The sequence below is a fragment of the Myotis lucifugus genome, unplaced genomic scaffold (genome assembly GCF_000147115.1).
Source record: "Myotis lucifugus unplaced genomic scaffold, Myoluc2.0 scaffold_75, whole genome shotgun sequence".
NCBI lineage: Eukaryota > Metazoa > Chordata > Mammalia > Chiroptera > Vespertilionidae > Myotis > Myotis lucifugus.
The window spans coordinates 3,114,436-3,135,009 of NW_005871123.1; the positions used below are offsets into that span (position 1 = coordinate 3,114,436).

Sequence of the window (20,574 nt, forward strand, 5' to 3'; positions counted from 1 at the left end):
TGGCCGCCACAAGATGGCTGGCATCGGAGGGCAGTTGTGTGGTCGATCAGGCCAGCAGGGGACAGCAGTTGGGGGGCGAACAGGCCTGCAGAGGAGGACAGTTAGGGGCGACTGGGCCTGCAGGGGAGGGCAGTTGGGAGCGACCAGGCTGGCAGAGGAGGACAGTTAGGGGAGACCAGGCCAGCAGGGGAGTGCAGTTGGGGGGGGCCAGGCCTGCAGGGGAGGGCAGTTGCGGGGGCCCAGGCCTGCAGGGGAAGGCAGTTGAGGGCGATTGGGCCGGCAGGGGAGCAGTTAGGCGTCGATCAGACTGGTAGGGGAGTGGTTAGGGGGAGATCAGGCTGGCAGGCAGAAGTGGTTAGGGGCAATCAGGCACTCAGAAGTGGTTAGGGCAATAAGGCAGGCAGGCAGGCGAGCAGTTGGGGGCCAGAAGTGCTGGATTGTCAGAGGGATGTCCGACTGCCGGTTTAGGCCCGATTCCACTAAACCGACAGTCGGACATCCCCCGAGGGGTCCCAGATTGGAGAGGGTGCAGGCTGGGCTGAGGGACACCCCCACACACACACCCAGTGCACGAATTTCGTGCGCCGGGCCTCTAGTGTTGATATATGTGTGATTTGATATGTATGCTATTTTGTTGTATTGACAGCAAGCTTCAAAACTTCATATGTCAAATTTGCTGAAGGTGTTAACATCATAGATATTTTTTCACTTAAAAATGTCGAATTTTGTGCCAAAAAAGAGCATTTGTGGGAAGTTTTAATTCATTACTTTATTTTGAAGAAAAAGTTATCGTATACTTGGGGAAGCTTATGGTGAACATGCTCCATCTCAAGATACTTGTGAACGCTAGTTTAAAAACTTTAAAGTGATGATTTCGATGTGAAAGACAAAAAACGTCCAGGTCAACCGAAAAAGTTTGAAGACCAACGACTACAAGCATTATTGGATGAAGATGTGTGTCAAACTCAAAAACAACCTGCAGAAAGATTAAGCGTTGCTCAGCAAACAATTTATGATTGTTTACAAGCAATGGGAAAGATTTTAAAGGAAGGAAAATGGGTGCTACATCAACTGAACAAAAGACATATGGAAAACTGAAAAGTCATCAGTAAAATGTTGCTTCAATGGCACGAAAGAAAGTCTTTTTTGCATCGAATTGTGACTGGCGATGAAAGTGGATTTATTTTGAGAATCCCAAATGCACAAAATCATAGGTTAATCCAGGTCAACCATCAACATCGACTGCAAGGCCAAATGCTTCGGAAAGAAGACAATGCTCTGAGTTTGGTGGGATCAGGAAGGTGTGATGTATTATGAGCTTCTAAAACCAGGTGAAACTTAATACTGATCACTACTGACAACAAATAATCTATTTGAACCACGCTTTGATTGTAAAATGACCAGAATGGGCCAGAAGACACGACAAAGTAATTTTGCTTCCTGATAACCCAGTATCATACGCTTCAAAACCAGTTAAATACACGTTAAAAGATCTTGCCTGAGAAGTATTCACCCGCCGTATTCACCAGACCTTGCTCCTTCAGGTTACCACTTGTTCCGATCGATGGCACACGCCCTTTCTAAGCAGCACTTCAAAACGTACAAAGAAGTGGAAAATTGGGTCTCTGAATAGTTTGCCTCAAAACAAGAAAAGTTCTATTGGACGGTATCCACAAATTACCTGAAAGATGGGGGAAATGTGTAGCTAGCGATGGACATTCCTTTGAATAAAGCACTTTTGATGTTTCTCTTGAAATTATCGTGATTTCTTTGATTACAAAATCCACAGTACTAACTGGTACACCTGGTATTGGGGTCTTTTTTGGTTCCATATAAATTTTTGGAGAGTTTGTTCTAGGTCTGAGAAATGTACTGTTGATATTACCAATCCATGAACACAGTGTATTCTTCCACTTGTTTATATCTTCCTCTATCTCTTTTTTCAACATCCTGTAGTTTTCAAAGTACAAGGCTTTTGCCTCCTTGTTTAAGTTTATTCCTAAGTATCTTAATTTTGTTGTTGCAGTGGAAAATAGGATTGTTTGTTTAGTTTCTCTTTCTGAGAGTTCATTATTGGTGTATAAAAAAGCCATGGACTAGAGCATTTAATCCATTTACATATAAGTTTATTATTGACTAGAGGCCCACTGCACAAAATTCATGCATGGGGGGGGGGGGGGGCCTCAGCCCGGCCTGCACCCTCTCCAAATCGGGACCCCTTGAGGGATGTTTGACTGCCAGGGATTGGGCCTAAACCAGGGGTGGGCAAACTTTTTGACTCGAGGGCCACAATGGGGTCTTAAACTGGACCGGAGGGCCGGAACAAAAGCATGGATGGAGTGTTTGTGTGAACTAATATAAATTCAAAGTAAACATCATTACATAAAAGGGTACGGTCTTTTTTTTTTTTTAGTTTTATTCATTTCAAACGGGCCGGATCCGGCCTGCGGGCCATAGTTTGCCCAGGGCTGGCCTAAACCCTCTCGCAATCCGGGACCGCTGGCTCCTAATTGCTCACCTGCCTGTCGGCCTGATTGCCCCTAACTGTCCTCCCCTGCTGGCCTGGTCGCCCCTAACTGCCGCTGCCTCAGCCCCCGCCACCGTGGCTTTGTGCAGAAGGACATCCAGATGGATGTCCGGAAGACGTCTGGTCTAATTAGCATATTACCCTTTTATTAGTATAGATTATATCACATAAGCTTTAAGATAGAAGTGCATCAGTAGAAATGAAGAGACATTTTATTAAAAAATGTATATTGGTTTGATATGATTCAAATCCACTTGTTTATGACAAAAATCAAGTCTTTAAGAATAGGATTGCTTGCCTTAGCTGGTTTGGCTCAGTGGCTAGAGCATCAGCCTGAGGACTGAAGGGTCCCAGGTTCAATTCTGGTCAAGGACACATGCCTGGCTTGCAGGCTCAATACCCAGTAGGGCACGTGCAGGAGGCAGCCGATCAATGATTCTCTCTCATCATTGATGTCTCTATCTCTCTCCTCCCTTCCTCTCTGAAATCAATAAAAGTCTTTTTAAAAAATAGAAGAATAAGATTGCTTTGCTATCAAAGCCAAGTAAGGTGTGTTATTCGTTGTCCCTAATGAAGTCTGAGCAGCTCAGTTGCTAAGCGACTTTGCTGGGTTCTTATCAAATAAAATCTGTGGAGAAGCCCACCATGCATTTAGGCTATAAAGACCGAAAGTTGAGGAGGACAGAGTGCTTCAGGGGTAGGAGACAGTGAGGGTCAGTGACTGGGAGGCAGGGAAGACATGAGAATGCCCAGTGCCTGGAAGTACCAGAGGGTCTGGGATATGCAAACCTGCTGGGGGCAGGGTCAGGCCCTGCGCTCCAAGAGTTCAGGTCCAGAGGGAGGGCAGGCGTGTGGTTCCAGGGAATCCCCTTCCTGCAAGGCTCCTCCTCCTCCTCCCCTTAACCTCTTAACCTGTCCATTTGGATAAAGGGGATGGGAAGCAGGTACGCAATGCCTGGGCGGGATGCCCCTCAGTCCTGGATCTCTCCCGGGTGGGGGAGGGGTGTTTGTATTGGTTTACTTGATTCTTCTTACTCATTGAAGGGGGTGGCAGGGGAGTGTCTGTCAGACATGGTTTCCTTCTGCTTGCTCACCAGAGCTGCCCCACGTGATGCCTTTTCCCTTCCTTTCCGGCTGCCCCGAGCTAAGGCGCATGAGATCTCCAGGGCGAAACTGGGGCCTCCGTTGTATTGCGTGGAGATTGCACTCCACAGGAACCTGCCTGATCCAGGGAGGGTTGGGGTCATTCACTGCCGGAAAGGCTTGATTTAAACCAAGCCGCTGCTTACCACTTAGATAGGCGCCGGCTGAGGCATTTGCAGAGGGTTTATCATCCCTTCTGGCTGTTTCCTTGGAAACCACAAACTCAAGATAGCAGAGCCAGGGCCACATGCTTCTCAGCACCACCTTTCCTCAGTCAGCTGCTGAATTTACTTGAAGGATATAGAATAATTTGTAAACAATACTAAAGTGTGTACAATTAGGTTAAAGCATTATGCAATTGTTTCTTATTAATTTGTACGATTGAGGGTCCTGAGTGTTTGAGGATGTAAGCTCTCACAGAGCACTGTGATTTTAACTACTGAATTTAACCAAAGTTTCCAGTGACTCAGCCGGGCGGCCTCCGCTGGGGGCCGCTCCACCTCAGCACAGGGCGGGGATGCCGCGGGCCTGTTCACGACCCCTGGCCAGGCGGTCTCCGGGCTAGGCGGTGCCACGGGCCCACGTGCGCCCCCGCCGGTGGCCACTTCCACCGGGGGCCGCTCCCAGGTCACACCTGACTGGTTGTGACTATTACATGCACCTCAGGTCTGTGCTGGTCATGACTGCTAAGGCATCCGGGCTAATTAGCATATCCCTCAATTAGTATATAGGATAGGTACTTATTCATTGCCATTTTAATTCTGTATGCCTAAGTTTTTCTCTCCATTTCTTATTACAGGAGTCCATTTACTTTTTCTTATACTACTAGCTTGGTGGTGATGAACTCCTTTAGACTTTTTTTGTTTGGGAGACTCTTTGTTTCACCATCTATTCTGAATGATAGCTTTGCTGGATATAGTAATCTTGGATTCAGATCCTTGCTTTTCATCACCTTAAGTACTTTATGCCATTCCCTTCTGGCCTGTAGAATTTCTGGTAATAAATCAGAAGACAGCCTTGGGAGCTCCTTTGTAGGTAACACTTTGCTTTTCTCTTGCTACCTTTAAGATTCTCTCTTTGTCTTTAATTTTTGGCACTTTAATTATGTGTCTGCGAATGGTTCTGTTTGAGTTCATTTTGTTTGGGTCTCTCTGTGCCTCCTAAACTTGTGTGACTTTTTCCTTCACCAGATTATGGAAGTTTGTCATTATTTCTTCATACATGTTCTCTATCCCTTGATCACTTTCTGCCTCTTTTGGCACAATTATGCGAATATTATTGTTTCATGTTGTCCCACAGCTCCCTTAAGCTGTCCTCTTGTTTTTTAATTGTTTTTTCTTTTTTGTTCACTGGTTGATTTTTTCTACCATCTTCCAATATGCTGATCTGATCCTCAGCTTCCCCTAATCTGCTGTGTATTCCTTCCAATATATTCTTTATTTGTGCTGTGTCATTCTTTATGACCGTTTTCATAGTTACTACATGTTTTCTCATTCTGTCAGCATCATTGCCATCATTATTTTGAAGTCTGTATCAGATAAATTTCTTATTTCCATTTCATTTATCTCTTCTTCTGGAGAATTCTCTTTCATTTGGGCATTGGTTTTTTGTCTCCAGAAATTCAGCTGCTGTCTGTGGGAACCTGGCCAGCCCTTTCGTGCCTCCACCCTACCAGTCTCTATGTGGTCTTCACTTTCCATCTTTGGTTATCAGGGTTTTCTCCAGCTAGTCTTCAGTTGATTTTTTAGTTGTATAATTCATTTTGACCCTGGGAACCTGTGTGTGTAGCATCCACTTATTCCACCGCCATTTTTAATCTCCCCTCAAGTAAGACTACAAAGTGTTGGAGACATAATGATGAGTCAGTCTCTACCCACCAGATCTAACAGTGCTATTGGAAAGACTATCAAACTACAGATTGAATATAATGCGATTAGTGTTTTGATTAACAGTGGAAAAATTTAAGGGAGAGAAGTAATATGCAGGCAAAATGTTGTTGAACAGACATAATACAGAACTTCTATTAGAAAAGAACGTGTGGGAACACAATTTTGAAACTGATACTCACAAAATGTCTTGCTATTATGGTTATATTTTTTAAAAGCCACAACTGCAAAGGTATTTTTGAATACCATGATTAGGACTTCACCAAATTAAGTCTTTGGGCAACTTATTCCAAGAAATCTAAGAACATGGTCCTCAGAAGGTTTTAGTAGAAAGTCAGTAATTCTAAACTTCATATTGGCTAAAAAAAAAAAAAAAATCTCAGAGATGTGCTGATTTATAATGCCAGGAAATATACACTCTAACTTTATATGGGGAGGTCAAGATTCCAGTGAAACAGGGTGGGAATAATTTATTTTACCTCCTCTCTCTTTTTTTTTTTTAAAGAATTTTTGTGAGTTTATTTGAGCCAAACTGAAGACAGTTGCTGGGAAGCACAATCTCAACGTATTGGGATAATGCTCCAGAAAATGATAGTTTTTCACCTTGTTTTATACATTACATCAAAGGAAGAGAAGTGGGTTACATGAAATCCATTAGTGATAGATTAGAGAGGCAGGAGAAAGCAAAGCAGGGAAACTCTGGGATTGGATAAAGAGTAAGATGATAGACACATACTTCTTTTACTTAGGTGGGTACAGTATAGTTAATAGTTAACAATTAACATGATAACTAACAATGAAGGAATTTATTTAACCTCCTCCCTTGAGGCTGGTTCTTTTACTTTATATATATATATATTTTATTGATTTTTTACAGAGAGGAAGGGAGAGCGACAGAGAGTCAGAAACATCAATGAGAGAGAAACATCGATCAGCTGCCTCCCGCAAACCCCATAACTGGGGATGTGGCCGCAACCAAGGTATATGCCCTTGACCGCAATCGAACCTGGGACCCTTGAGTCCGCAGGCCGATGCTCTATCCACTGAGCCAAACTGGTCAGGGCTGGTTCTTTTACTTTTGATTTATTTTATGCTCTTATGATACAACTGCAATAAGACAGTCCTCCTGCTTGGAAGGTTATACTCCTTACCTCCCACCTTTTTCCCCACTCACCTAAAGAAGGACAAGCAGATTTAAAAAAAAAAAATACTGGGTGGAGTTGCAAGAAAGAAAGTTTAACTAAGACCTACTTCTAGTCTGAACAGAAAAGATTTTTCTGACTTATACATTGTCCTCAAGGGATAAAGATAGTCTTCTCTGAGGTAGAAGTAAGGCGTCTAAATTACTGGTTGGCATTTCGCAGACTACTCCAAAGTCTCTTTTATTTTTCTAAATTGAAAAAACAACAAAAAACACTTTATAACACCAATTTTTCTCTTCATTTATAAAAGTAATGTATATATTTTTTTGTTTCAAAAATAAAAACTAGAAAGGTACAAATATAAATCCATGTGTCCAACCATAATTGGGCATTAGTACTTGGATGTTCCAAAGATATTTAAAACTCTGTGTTTAAAGTAGAACTACCTTCTTTCTATATCCCACTCTTCCCCCTGTAATCACCATCCACATAGTGAATGACCCTACCCTGTGGGGTTACTTCAGTTTAGATACCCAATAATATACTTAATTCTCCTCTATCTTCCTATCCCCATCGATACTATAATCTGAGATTTTAGTTCTAGATTATTATGTATGTGCTTTTATTTAAAACGTATTTTTTCCAGAAACATTTCTGACATTGATAGAATTTTCATAATAGCCATATTAATAATAATCCACTAATTTTAACTTGGTTCCTCTGGTCAATCCTATTTCTTTTATTTTGTAACAACTTTCTTTGTAAATTCTTTGTTTTGATCATTTCTAAATCAGCGGTCGTAATTCTTTGTTTTCCTGGTAAATGACATGTAGATGGTTTGTTTTCCAAGTATTTGGACTATTTATTTCTATTGCCCTCTCTCATAAACTATAGGGCTTGGGCAACTGTAGTAAACAATATTTTTTTTTCTCTTGAAAAACTCTTTAGAAGGTATCTATTTAGGCTGGCATTTGTTATAATGGAAAGTCATTGCCAGCCTGATAATATTTTTCCTTTTGTGGGAATTGTGTTTATTCTACATGAGTCCTGCATTTGTAGGAACTTCCCTTTATCCTGAAAATTGAAGATTATACCAGATATGACTACACATAACTTTGAATTGAAAATTAATTTCTAGATATCATTTCCTTCATTGATTTGTTTTTTTCTGGAGCTAATCTGCTGTTGATTGCCTTTACTACACTTTTAATTTAGTAGTTTCATCTCTATGCAATATTTACTTCCACACATTCTCTGGGGTTTTCCCTTCTTTAAAATTTCATTTCTAATTTCATGGAAGATACCCTGAACTCAACCCCAGCAAGAAAATAACTGAATTTTTTAATTCATATTTTTTCTTTATTTTTATTGTTGGCACTATTACAAATGTCCCCATCACCCCCTCCTTTTCCTGCCTCCACCCAACCCGCAACTCCCTCTTTGGCCATCACCACACTGTTATCTGTGTCCATGATCTATGCATATATGTTCACTGACTAATCCCTTCATCTTCTTTCATCCAGTCCCCTGTACCTTGCTCCCTCTGACAGCTGTCAGTCTGTTTCATATATCCATGCCTTGGTTTCTATTTTGTTCGTCAGTTCATTAGATTCCACATATAAGTGAGATCATATGGTATTTGTCTTTCTCTGACTAGCTATATTCACTTAGCATAATAATCTCCAGGTCCATTCACGATATTACACAAGTTAAGATTCTCTCTTTTTTTTTTTTTTTTTTACAACTGCATAGTATTCCATTATATAAATGTACCATAGCTTTTTCATCCAGTTATCTACTGATGGGCATTTGGGCCATTTTTAGATCTTGGCTATTGTCAATAATGCTCATAACTGATTCTTTTATAACTGTCTTATGTTACCATGTAATTGATGGTAAATGACATTCTCTTTATTCATCTTTATCTAGAATATCTAGAACTGAGAGCTATTTTACTAATGGGTAAATCAGTCTCTCTGTGGAATCCTGAGCCCAAAGCAAAAGAGAAGGAGAAGTTTTCATTTGGTAGATCAATGGCCTATGAGGCAGTAAAGAGACAACTACATGGGAGACAACCATACCTTTTCAAGATTCTCTCACCTCTGGGTATTGGGACAGGCTACATTTGGTTTGGGATATATCTTCATTCTCTCGATGGAAGGAATGCTCTCATGCAGAGTCATACATCCCATTTTTAATGTAGGTATAACAGTCATATCACAATTCCTGTTCTGTGGGCTCTGGTGCACATTTGCTAAACTTTCAAGAAGCACCAACAACTCTTTTCCTCTCTGGCTGCTTGAATATTAGCCTCCATCATGAACAACACAGTAACTATCTGGATAAGGAAGTTCATGACCAACAGACTATTTCAGTGGGAACAAATGATCACTGACATCCTTCACCTAAGCAGGCACCCTAAGACAGAAAATTCGTGAAAAACTGGCCAAAATGTATAAGACCATACCAGATGTCATCTTTGTATTTGCATTCAGAACCCATTTTAGTGGTGGCAAGACCACTTACTGGCTTTGGCATGATTTGATCCCTTGGATTATGCAAAGAAAAATGAACCCAAACACAGACTTGCAAGACATGACCAGTATGTCAAGAAGAAGACCTCAAGACAACAGCAAAAGGAACACAAGAACAGAATGGAAAAAATCAAGGGGATTATAGGGGTCAATGTTGGTGCTGACAAAAAGTGAGCTGGAGACTGGACAACAGAAAGAGTAAAGATTCTTCAGTGACTTTATCTGTGGTGACTGTGCAGATTTTTCATGAGAGGATTAACAAACTAAAAACTTTTTTTTTTTAAAGCACCAACAAAAATGACACTGACCACACACCAAATGCCCTACCATCTACTATTTCCTCCAGCCCCTCTTATTATACACTGATGTGTGGGTGTGAGGAGAGGAGGGCATTACTAAATAGCACTGGGAGATCCCACTTCTCTTTCTCTCTCTCTCTCAAATTCCCCTATTTAATTGCATTCAGTTAATCAAATATTGTTTGGCCCAACTCTCAATCTGGTTTGTCCAAGTTCTTGATACAGGTCTTCGTCCTTTCTATCTTTCATAAGGAATTTTTTCCTTATTTTATATTATTTTTGTAATTTCACTGGGAATCTAGAAAATGTCACTAAACTAATGGTGTCTGAAGGCCTACTGTATGAATTCAAGCCTATGGAAAATTCACCAATGAACAGATTAAATATAATAATAGTGAGGTAAGTGCATCATATTAGAAATGTGTCATCTTCTTGTGTTGAGGTAAAAAAAAAAAATAAGTTATTGGAAACCAAGGGATAAAAAAGCAAACTGTTAGAAGCCAGTGAGTGGAACATCTGGCTCTAAGATTGAAGTTTCTTCTGGGAATAAGCCAGAGGAAAATTATAGTCAGTGGATAAGACTTAAAAATTTCTACTTGAACATCTCAGGTTTTAGATCAGAAATCAATGGAAGGCCCTAGCCGGTTTGGCTCAGTGGATAGAGCATCGGCCTGCGGACCAAATGGTCCCGGGTTCAATTCCAGTCAAGGGCATGTACCTTGGTTGCAGGCTCTTCCCCAGCCCGGGCCCTGGTAAGGGCTTGGGCAGAAAGCAACCAATCAATGTGTTTCTCTCACATCTATGTTTCTCTCTGTCTTTCCCTCTCTCTTCCACTTTCCCTAAAAATCAATGAAAAAATATCCTCATGTGAGGATTAACAAATAAATAAATAAAAATAACTTATTAATTGTTTATTTTAAAAAAAGAAATCAATGGAAGAACAGAATAAGCTTATAATTAAGGGCTAGGTTTTGGTTTTATTGTGAAAACAGGTAAGTCCAGGTAGTATGACATCAAAGGCCACACCCTTCACCAGACAGGCTATAAGGCCTGCCTTAAACCTTAAGTCAGATGTTTTGCTAAGAATGATGCCAAGCTGATGATCCTATGCAGCAAGTACAGTATTGTCCTCATTTCACAAATGAAGAAACAGACAAAGAAACTACCCAAGATGACAGCATGAGTAGCAAAGCTAGTATACTTATAGTTGGAATATGGGGACAGGGAGTGGAGGGTGGATACAGAAGGAATAATTAACTAAAAGAATATTAATCCATTGCGGACTCAGTGTGATCCAGGTACCAGCACTATAGGTATTACCTCTGAGCTTGTTAGAAATGCAGACTCACAGGCCCCACCCCAGAACTACTGAGTCATAAATCTGCATTTTAACAAGACCCCCAGGTACATGGTAGAGGAGAAAGAGCATGATCTTAAGCTGGTATGAAAGATGGACAGAAGGAAACCACTTGGGGAAATAGTTTACACAAGCAGTATAAAATTTTTTTTAATTTTCAAAGATGACACTCGGATGGCTATTGGATTATCAAAAGTCAGTAAAAAACTTTGGAGAATCCATAAAGCTTAGTAAATGCAAGATTTTAGGGCAGGGGTGGAGAATCTTTTTCTGCCAAGGGCCATTTGGATATTTATAACGTCATTTGCAGGCTATACACAATTAGCAACTTAAAAATTAGCCTATATTTGGTCAAACAATTAACTCACCCCTAGTGCCTGGACAGGGCCAGAACAATTGATTTCTCGGGCCTTATATGGCCCACGAGCCAGACATTACACACCCCAGTTTTAAGGGGACGTACTGCATGTTGGCCTTCCTGGGGCTCTAAGGGCACAGGCCTGGGAAGCACCAGCAGCAATAGCTGAGTTCAGAAAATGGATGACAATTATCTAGGTAAAGCTAAAATGGGAACAAAAGGTGAAGTCTCTCCTAGGAGGCAAGAGTTAAAAAGGCTGAAGAAAAGGGGAAGAGGCCACAGCAACACAATTATAGAAATGGCAGAGAAATTGTAAAAAACAACAAAAAGGAGAAAGGGTGGTGGGCTTTAGAATTTGAGGAGATACAAAATCCATAAACCCTCCCTTGAGGAAATAACTATATTGATAACTGAATGGAAACCCTGCTCACAAGAAAAAAAAAAAAAGACTATATCCCTTCAAAATGTTATGATTTTATACATCTAAAACAAGTCATCTACTCCATGGACACTTCATTGGTTTCCATTGTCAATACACAGACCACATCTCCATGAGGAATTCCTTGACGATCCATTTAAAACTGAAATTTCCTCCCTAATACCACTATGCCAGCACTCCCTATCTCCCTGGTCTCCATCATTTTTCGCTAAGTCGTTTAAAATACTCTTAATTTACAATTTGGTTTATTGTCATTCTGTTTCCACACTAGAATTAAACTCCACAATAACAAGGTATTTCTGTTTTTGCTTACTACTGTTTGTTCCAGAGCTTCGAACCTAGCACATAGAGGGAACTCAATAAATATTTGCTGAGTAAAAGTTTAAGAATGGATTGCCAAGAACACAAGTGTCAAAGGAAAAACTAAATGGAAAATCAATGTTTTAAATACTTGAATATAGGCTCTAATTAAAATGTAAGCTCCATAACAACAGGTATTTTTACCTTTTGCTGAATATAAAAATGGATAAAGTAAAATGTTCAATGTAATGTTCCTAATTTCATTGATTGTAACATGCATTTTTTCATATTTGTACAACTCTAAAATCAGAATGTTGTATATTCAATGATATCTTAGAATCCATTGTCAACCTGGTAATGGTCGTTATATAGTTTTCATTCTGCTTGAATGGACATTCAAAGACATCATGGACACTTGCAAAAGGTATATTGGTGACTCAAAATAAAATCTGAGACTGGCAGAGTACTTTATTAACTCTTGGGAACCAAAGATGTGGGATGGGGGTAGGGTAATTAATCCAACTTAACAACACCTCTGAAGCAGGAGTCAAAAATTGGCTAAACAGGACCATAAAGCCAGCTTAAACTTTTTAAAGCCAAGTACCAATGACTTTAATTCTTCTATTATTTTAGGAAATGCTACATTATCAACACTTTTCATGTCACTGAAGACAAAATGGTATAGAAAAACAGACATCAATGACTGAGTGGAAAAGCATATCTAGACTCAGATTCTGAATGTGAAGATGTTTTAGATATGCCTTAGCCAATTAAGTTTGCTTATAATTTTCATGTTTTGTGTATACACCAGAGTAATTGATAATAAAAATCTATTCAATCTAAAAGCTTGCTTTCAATAAATATAAAATAAAAATTCTAGGTGAAATACAGTATCGCATGATTCTTCTGTTACTCTGTGGATCTCCTTCCTAAAGGTGGACAGGAATACTAATGGTTGACCATCAGCCTTTGTGGTTAACACCACAGGAATAAATGTAAGATACTTTGTCTGAACACTTTACCCCTAGGGGGAGCTCAAAGCACATCTTCCTTTATTCCACCCCAGAGAAGTGCTAAGGACATATTAGTGAGCCACAGTACTAGGTTATTTCTTCCTAAGTAAATGGTAAAAAGATCAAATGTTCTTGCCATCTACAGGAATGTTCCTGTGTATTTTTTTACTCTCTTCTCTCATAGAGAATGCAAAAAACATCTGCCTCCTATCTTGGGGAGACTATTGAGAAAATAGATGAGAAAATCAGGGTATAGACAAGGGTAAGCGTGGCATGGACACACAGCCTGAGTCTAGCTACGGGCAGATCTTCATGGAGCTTTGAAACCAAAGCCTGCAGCAATAAAAAATGAGTATGTGTCCAGGATGTGCTTAAGAATCTACAGGGTGGTGGTAATAGGCTCTGGTATAGCAAATGTAGAATTGGAATCCTATCTACGGACTGCTTACAAATACAGCTAAAATTCATTTTAAGAAACTTTTTTCCCCACCAGTATAACAGGATCTTAAGCACTGCCACCTGAGTAAATTTAAAAACTTATAAGCAATAAGTAACCAATATACTACTTTTAGGTTGAGAATAAAGGCCTGTTTTATATATAGACAAAATGTAAAATAGTAAATTGTTTTACCTGGAATGATCCAAGAATATCCTTTAAGGGCTCTTCATAAAACTCATCTCTTCCAAAAAAAAGCAGCAACTCAAAGAAACTCCTAGGAAAAATAAATGAATGATAACTTTCATTGCTTCTTTGACTTTTGTCCCAATTTAAAAATATCTCAATAGATAACAGCTATGTAATCAGATATCTAGTTTTAAAATAGTTGGCTTTAAAACATTATATAGATCATTTAGGATTCATTTTATGTTTTCAGTAACATTTTAATAGAAGTATCTTCAAGAAAAATACAAAGAAATACACTTAAATTCTGGAATTACAGAATGAACTCATGCCTACTAGTGTTCACACTGCAAAAAAATGCAACAGGATACCAGGTGGTAAAATGTAGCAATACATGTGAAGATTATCTAAAATGGGCACATACTCGTAGTACAACGGGAAGCAGAAAAAATTCAAGTTAATTTTTTTCAGAAGGATATAAGGGATAGATAGAAATAAAAACATATTAGCGAATCACCATGAATCTCTCAACCAACATTTATGTTACAGCAATATCACCAATTATGTATCTAATTAATGACATATGGACACTCAAACTCCAGGCTTCTCTTAATTATCATTATCCTACTGTCCAAAATCCTTATCTTAAAATAAATTATTTGGAAAATATTGTTATTAAATAGTTTATGTGCATTTAATAATTCATTAGCTCATACAGGAAGAAATATGACTTATTTCCTAATCATGAACATAGAAAACTATAAAATTATTATATATTACTTTGCAATCCTAAATGACAAATCCCACAAAATGTTTTAAAATATATTTTTATTGATTTCAGAGAGGAAGGGAGAGGGAGAGATAGAAACATCAATGGTAAGAGAGAATCATTGATCAGCTGCCTCCTGCTTGGCTCCTACTGGGTATCAAGCCCACAACCCAGGCATGTGCACTGACCTGGATTCAAACCGTGACCTCAAAGTTCATAGGTCGAAACTCAACCACTGAGCCATGCCAGCTGGGCACCCCCACAAAATTTTTAAATTTTGTCACGGCCTTCATTTTGAAGTCTATTTTGTCAGATATGAGTATTGCTACCCCAGCTTTTTTTCTTTTCGATTTACATGGAAATTTTTTTTCCAACCTTTCATCCTCATTCTGTGTGAGTCTTTTGTTCTGAGGTGGGTCTCTTATAGACAGCATATAATTGGGTCATGTTTTTGTATGCATTCAGCTACCCTTGTCTTTTGATTAGAGCATGTAATCCATTTACATTTACAGTTATTATTCATAGGTACTTATTTGCCATTTTAATTCTGTATGCCTGTTTCTCTCTTTCTGTCTCTATTCTTCTCCTTACAGCATTCACTTTGGCATTTATTGCAGTGCTGGTCTGGTGATGATAAACTCCTTTAGCCTTTTTTTGTTGGGAAGCTATTTTTTCAACATCTATTCTGAATGATAGCGTTGCTGGATACAGTAATCTTGGTTTCAGGTTCTTGCTTTTCATTACCTTGAATACTTCATGCCATTCCCTTCTGGCCTGTAGAATTTCTGATGAGAAATCTGATGATAGCCTTATGGAAGCTCCTTTGCAGGTAACAAATTGCTTTTCTCTTGCTGCCTTTAAGATTCTCTCTTTGTCTTTAATTTTTGGCACTTTAATTATGATGTGTCTGGGCATGGGCCTGTTTGGGTTCTTCTTGCTTGGGACTCTCTGTGCCACCTAAACTTGTGTGACTTTTTCCTTTACCCCATTAGGAAAGTTTTTGGCCATTATTTCTTCAAGCATGTTCTCCATTCCTTGTTCACTTTCTTCCCCTTATGGCACACCTATTATGTAAATATTTTTACATTTCATATTGTTTCATAACTCCCTTAAGCTGTCCTGTTTTTTCAATTGTTGTTGTTGTTTTTTTGTTTTTGTTTTCTGGTTGAGTGACTTTTTTTCTACCGTCATCTAATTAATTCACTGATCTGATCCTCGGCTTCTCCTATTCTGCTCTGTATTTTTTTCCACTGTGTTCTTTATTATTGCTATGTCATTCTTCATAGATACTATATCTTTTCTCATGCTGTTGAGCATTTTTGCCATCATTATTCTAAACTCTATGTCTGTTAAATTTCTTATCTCCACTTCATTTATCTCTTCTTCTGGAGAATTCTCTTGATCTTTCATTTCAGGCTTGTTTTTTTGTCTCCCCATCTTGGCTGCCTGTTTGGATTTGTGTCTCTGTATTAAGTAGATCTGCTATGAGTCCCCCATCTCTCATGCAAGACAATGTCAGATGCTGTTTGTGACTGTTTGGAGCTATCAGCAATCCAAAGCTTGTGGCGTTCTCTGCTGTGGTTGGGTGCCTTTGGAAAGGACCAAGAGGTGCACCAGGGACTGCTTTTCCCAATCCCTGGACCAGAAGGAGATCAGGCAAAAAAACAAAATGTTTAAATTCTAAGTCATGTAAAAGATACACAAAGTTGTAGTTTTATAAACAGTTTGCCTTTTATCAAAATTAATCACTAATAAAGATCAAAAATTTAAAATGCAAACATAACTATGAGACTGTCTCGTTTTAAAAATTATGACACTTAAGCATTACACAATAAATACAAAGACTGTTCAAAATATAGCATAGCAACTATATGCTACAAAAATATTATTAACTGATATTTTTATAAATTTGACTACTTAAAAATTTTAAATGTCAACAGACCAAAAAGTGTAAAAGCAGTCAAAAGCAAAATGATACACCGAAAAAGAATTTTGCTGATTTCCTTAATTAAAAAGCATATACAAGTAATTTTTTTAAAAAGTCAACAACCACGCCGAAACCGGTTTGGCTCAGTTGATAGAGCGTCGGCCTGCGGACTGAAAAGTCCCAGGTTCGATTCCGGTCAAGGGCATGTACCTGGGTTGCGGGCACATCCCCAGTGGGAGATGTGCAGGAGGCAGCTGATCGATGTTTCTCTCTCATCGATGTTTCTAACTCTCTATCTCTCTCCCTTCCTCTCTGTAAAAAATCAATAAAATATATTAAAAAATAAAAAAGTCAACAACCAGTAGAAAACTAGGAGGGAAGAAGGACTAACTTCATGGAAAACAAATGCAGGTAGATTTTTTTTTTTCAAATAGGAAAAGATGTTCTAATTTACTCATAATTAAATAAGTAAAAATTTATGAAAATGAAATACCATTTTTCCTTCATATTTACGAAAATGTTGATATATTCTATCATGGCTCTGATAGTTTGGTGGAGGAATGATAAATGGTACCACCTCTTTTAAGGGCAACACAGTAATAATCATCAAAATGCACATATACCACTTGATTTTGCAACTCTACTTGTAGAAATTAATCCTCCAAATATATATACATAAGCTCAAAGATGTATATATTAGAATATACACCCACAGATGGTTTGTAGTAGGAAAGACTGAAAATATTTTAAATGTCTACCCTAGGGGACTAGGTAAATTAATTATAATACACCTATACAATGAAATATAATGCAAATATTAATGAAATAAATTAGTGAGAAGATACTTATATCTACATGAAGAGATAAGGAAAAAAATCAAGATATACTGCTGAGCAAAGATGCAGAAATTCATTACATTATCATTTGTATAAAGGGAGGGAGGGAGCAAAGGGCACATGTACATCCAGGGCATATTGTCAGACCATCTAGAGCAGTGGTTCTCAACCTTCTGGCCCTTTAAATACAGTTCCTCATGTTGTGACCCAACCATAAAATTATTTTCGTTGCTACTTCATAACTGTAATGTTGCTACTGTTATGAATCGTAATGTAAATATCTGATATGCAGGATGGTCTTAGGCGACCCCTGTGAAAGGGTTGTTCGACCGCCAAAAAGGTCGCGACCCACAGGTTGAGAACCGCTGATCTAGAGGATATGCAACAAATTGATAAAAGAAATTGCCTCTACATAGGAGAAACTAGAAGTCGGGGATAAAAAGGAGAATTATGTTTCAATAATAACCCTTTTGCAATTCTTTATTTTACTATCAGTAAGTATGAAAAGAAAAAACCATTAATGTGTCTCTGGAATCTTCTCCATCCCTTTTAACAAACACTAATTCACATCTATCTCATCTTTAAACTTCTAATAGGCCTTCCTAATTCCAGTCTTGCTATTTCACCCTTACCTAAAACCTATGTCTGCCACCGTTATCTTCCTAAAATAATGATCTAACTACTTTCAGACCTTACAAACTACTGTTTGGATTGTACATATAAAGCAAAGACCTTTAGCGACACACTTGTTCTGTTTGGATAACATATTATTTTAAAATATCTTAGTGAATGGCAAATATTTAAAAACTGTGATGTTTCAGATTAAATATAGATTTATTTTAGCTCTTGAAAAACAAGAATCCCTGTAACACAGGGCTTGCATCTCTCCATAGCAAATAAGCTGAGTGGCTACACGGAATGAACCTCCTTTCCAATTTGCCGGTCTCCAACACAGTGCCTGTTTGATTTATTTATTACTTACATTGCCTCCCAATTCTATTTCATTCCCTAAAACTCCCATGATTTTAAGGTCTTTGGATATGTTGCTTCCTCAAGACCTGTTTATATACTTTCACCTAAGAACTTGACCTAAAATTCCCTTCCTTCTCTCTAAACAAATAAATGGTTGATTCTTCTGCACCAAAATTTGCATATATCCCTATTATGACATGTTGAAACACGGAGGTGTTAAATTTGCACTAATTATTATATTTTGAATTAAAGAAGGGAGAGTTACAGAAAGTATTAGTAGAAATGTGCTCTGATAGTAAATTTAGACATCAGTATGCAGACCAACATGACTTCGTAGTGTCAAACAAAATAGCAGAATTATGTCTGCATATATGAATATGAAAGGGCAGCCAGCATTTTTTCCAAAAGAGAAGTATGTGCATGCCCTACTGTCAACTCTCTCAATAACAAGGCCCAACTCCATGATAATTGTATTAAAATGAAAAAAGAACATGTAAAATAAGTAAAGAGTGAACAAAGACAAAACAACATGGTCTATGTAGCTCTGCCTTAGGGTAAGAGTCAGGTAAGTCAGTAAGTATTTAAGCAGCAATGAAATCCCTAAGGGGAAAAAAATCTAGATTATATGTAGAGGTAGAAACTTTATATTTCATATCTGTTCTTTTTCCTATGACTACTAATGTAAAGGATCAACGAAATGCTTAGAAATCAAGTTGTCTAGCCCTCATGGAAGAACATGCTACAAGGTGCAGAGTAAATGAGTTCAATATAGAACAAAGTAGGACCCAAAAACATACATAACAGTCTAGAGCTGTACTGGCAAACTACTGTCTACAGGCCAAATCTGGCCCAAGAAAGGCTTGTTTCTGTATAATGCAAGAGGTAAGAACAGTTAGCCATATCTAAATTATTTTTAAAAATCAGGAGAATATTTTGTGACAAGTAAAAATTACATGAAATTCAAATATCATTATCAATAAATAAGGTATTATTGGAACACAACCTCACCCATCTATTTACATATTAACTATGGCTGCTTTCATACCACAATGACAGAATTGATTAGTGTACAACAGAGACCTTATGGGCTAAGCCTGAAATATCTGGCCCTTTTGCTCACCTATAGTCTAGAGCAGTGATGGCAAACCTTTTGAGCTCAGCGTGTCAACATTTTGAAAAACCCTAACTTAACTCTGGTGCCGTGTCACATATAGAAATTTTTTGATATTTGCAACCATAGTAAACAAAGATTTATATTTTTGATATTTATTTTATATATTTAAATGCCACTTAACAAAGAAAAATCAACCAAAAAAATAAGTTCGCGTGTCACCTCTGACACGCGTGTCATAGGTTCGCCATCACTGGTCTAGAGTCACACTGGGTATGAACCTCAGCTCCACTACTCCCTTGATGTGTAACTAGGCAAGTCACTGTGCCTCAGTTTCTTTCTTGTAAATCATTTAGAACAATCACTGGGAGTACTATAGGTGTTTGCTAATGAAAATATAGTACTACTATTTTTATTATTAACACTGTCATCCAAGTTCCCTTCAGCAATCTAAGGAAACACAAGATCTTCATAGATTTCAATTTCATTGAAATATAAGGTATTAATTTTCTTCATTTAAATTATGAAGATTTTTAAGAAATCTGACTAAATTCATCAAAAAGTTTCTTTCCAAAGAATGTATTATAGTATAATGTTGTTATCAGTTTTTCATGTTGAATGTTTAAGATATGTTTGTATAATATAATATATACTTAATGTATACTATGTAATTGTTTATATATTAATCAATGTATAAGTAATCTTCATCCAAACTATGCATTATCTACAGTTCACTTATCTAAATTATTCAAAATAGAATCACCTAACCACAATGATCAATATATAAATATAAATTATTTTTAGTGGGATAATTGTAGATGGTATACTTTCTAAATTTAAAAAAATACCACATATAATCATCCATCAGTATATTCTTATTAGCTCTGAAAGTTTATGTAACTAGAGTACCACTAGAGTCCCTTTTTAAGAAACAAACTCTTCTGTCATTGGGATGCCGGGAAGTCAGACTATATTTCCCAATATACTAGTATTACAAATGGTAATACAATACACAGACACAAAAGTAGTTATAATCAGAATTACTATTCTCTTTTGGGTCTCTGTGGTATATAAGTAATTTTCACACTGAAATAAACTAATGTGGATTTGTGCATATATCTACCATGAGAAAATTCCACTAAATTATGACTGAGAGAGTGCAATATAGAGAAAAAGAAACGGATACAAGCAACAGTTACAGACACAGGCAATAGAATGTACAAGTCAAACATGGAGAGAGAAAATGAGACAGAGAAAAACTGGGTAAGAATTTTTATTTTTTTTTAATATATATTTTATTTATTTTTTACAGAGAGGGAGGGAGAAAGCCAGAGAGCCA

General features: G+C 37.9%; 1 protein-coding gene across 6 annotated transcripts in view; it reads right to left on the bottom strand.

Annotated features, from left to right (window-relative positions):
* The window catches only part of ZNF654 (zinc finger protein 654), a 109,938-nt gene that overhangs the window by 39,465 nt on the left and 49,899 nt on the right, over positions 1 to 20,574 (bottom strand). For 4 of the 6 annotated variants that reach the window (XM_023755356.1, XM_006090541.3, XM_023755360.1 and 1 more), the window contains one exon: positions 13,630 to 13,711. The exons of the other annotated variants lie outside the window; for them this stretch is intronic. In XM_023755356.1, coding sequence (XP_023611124.1) covers positions 13,630 to 13,711 — 82 coding nt within the window. The remainder of the gene's footprint in view (positions 1 to 13,629; positions 13,712 to 20,574) is intronic. 6 annotated transcript variants of the gene reach the window in all.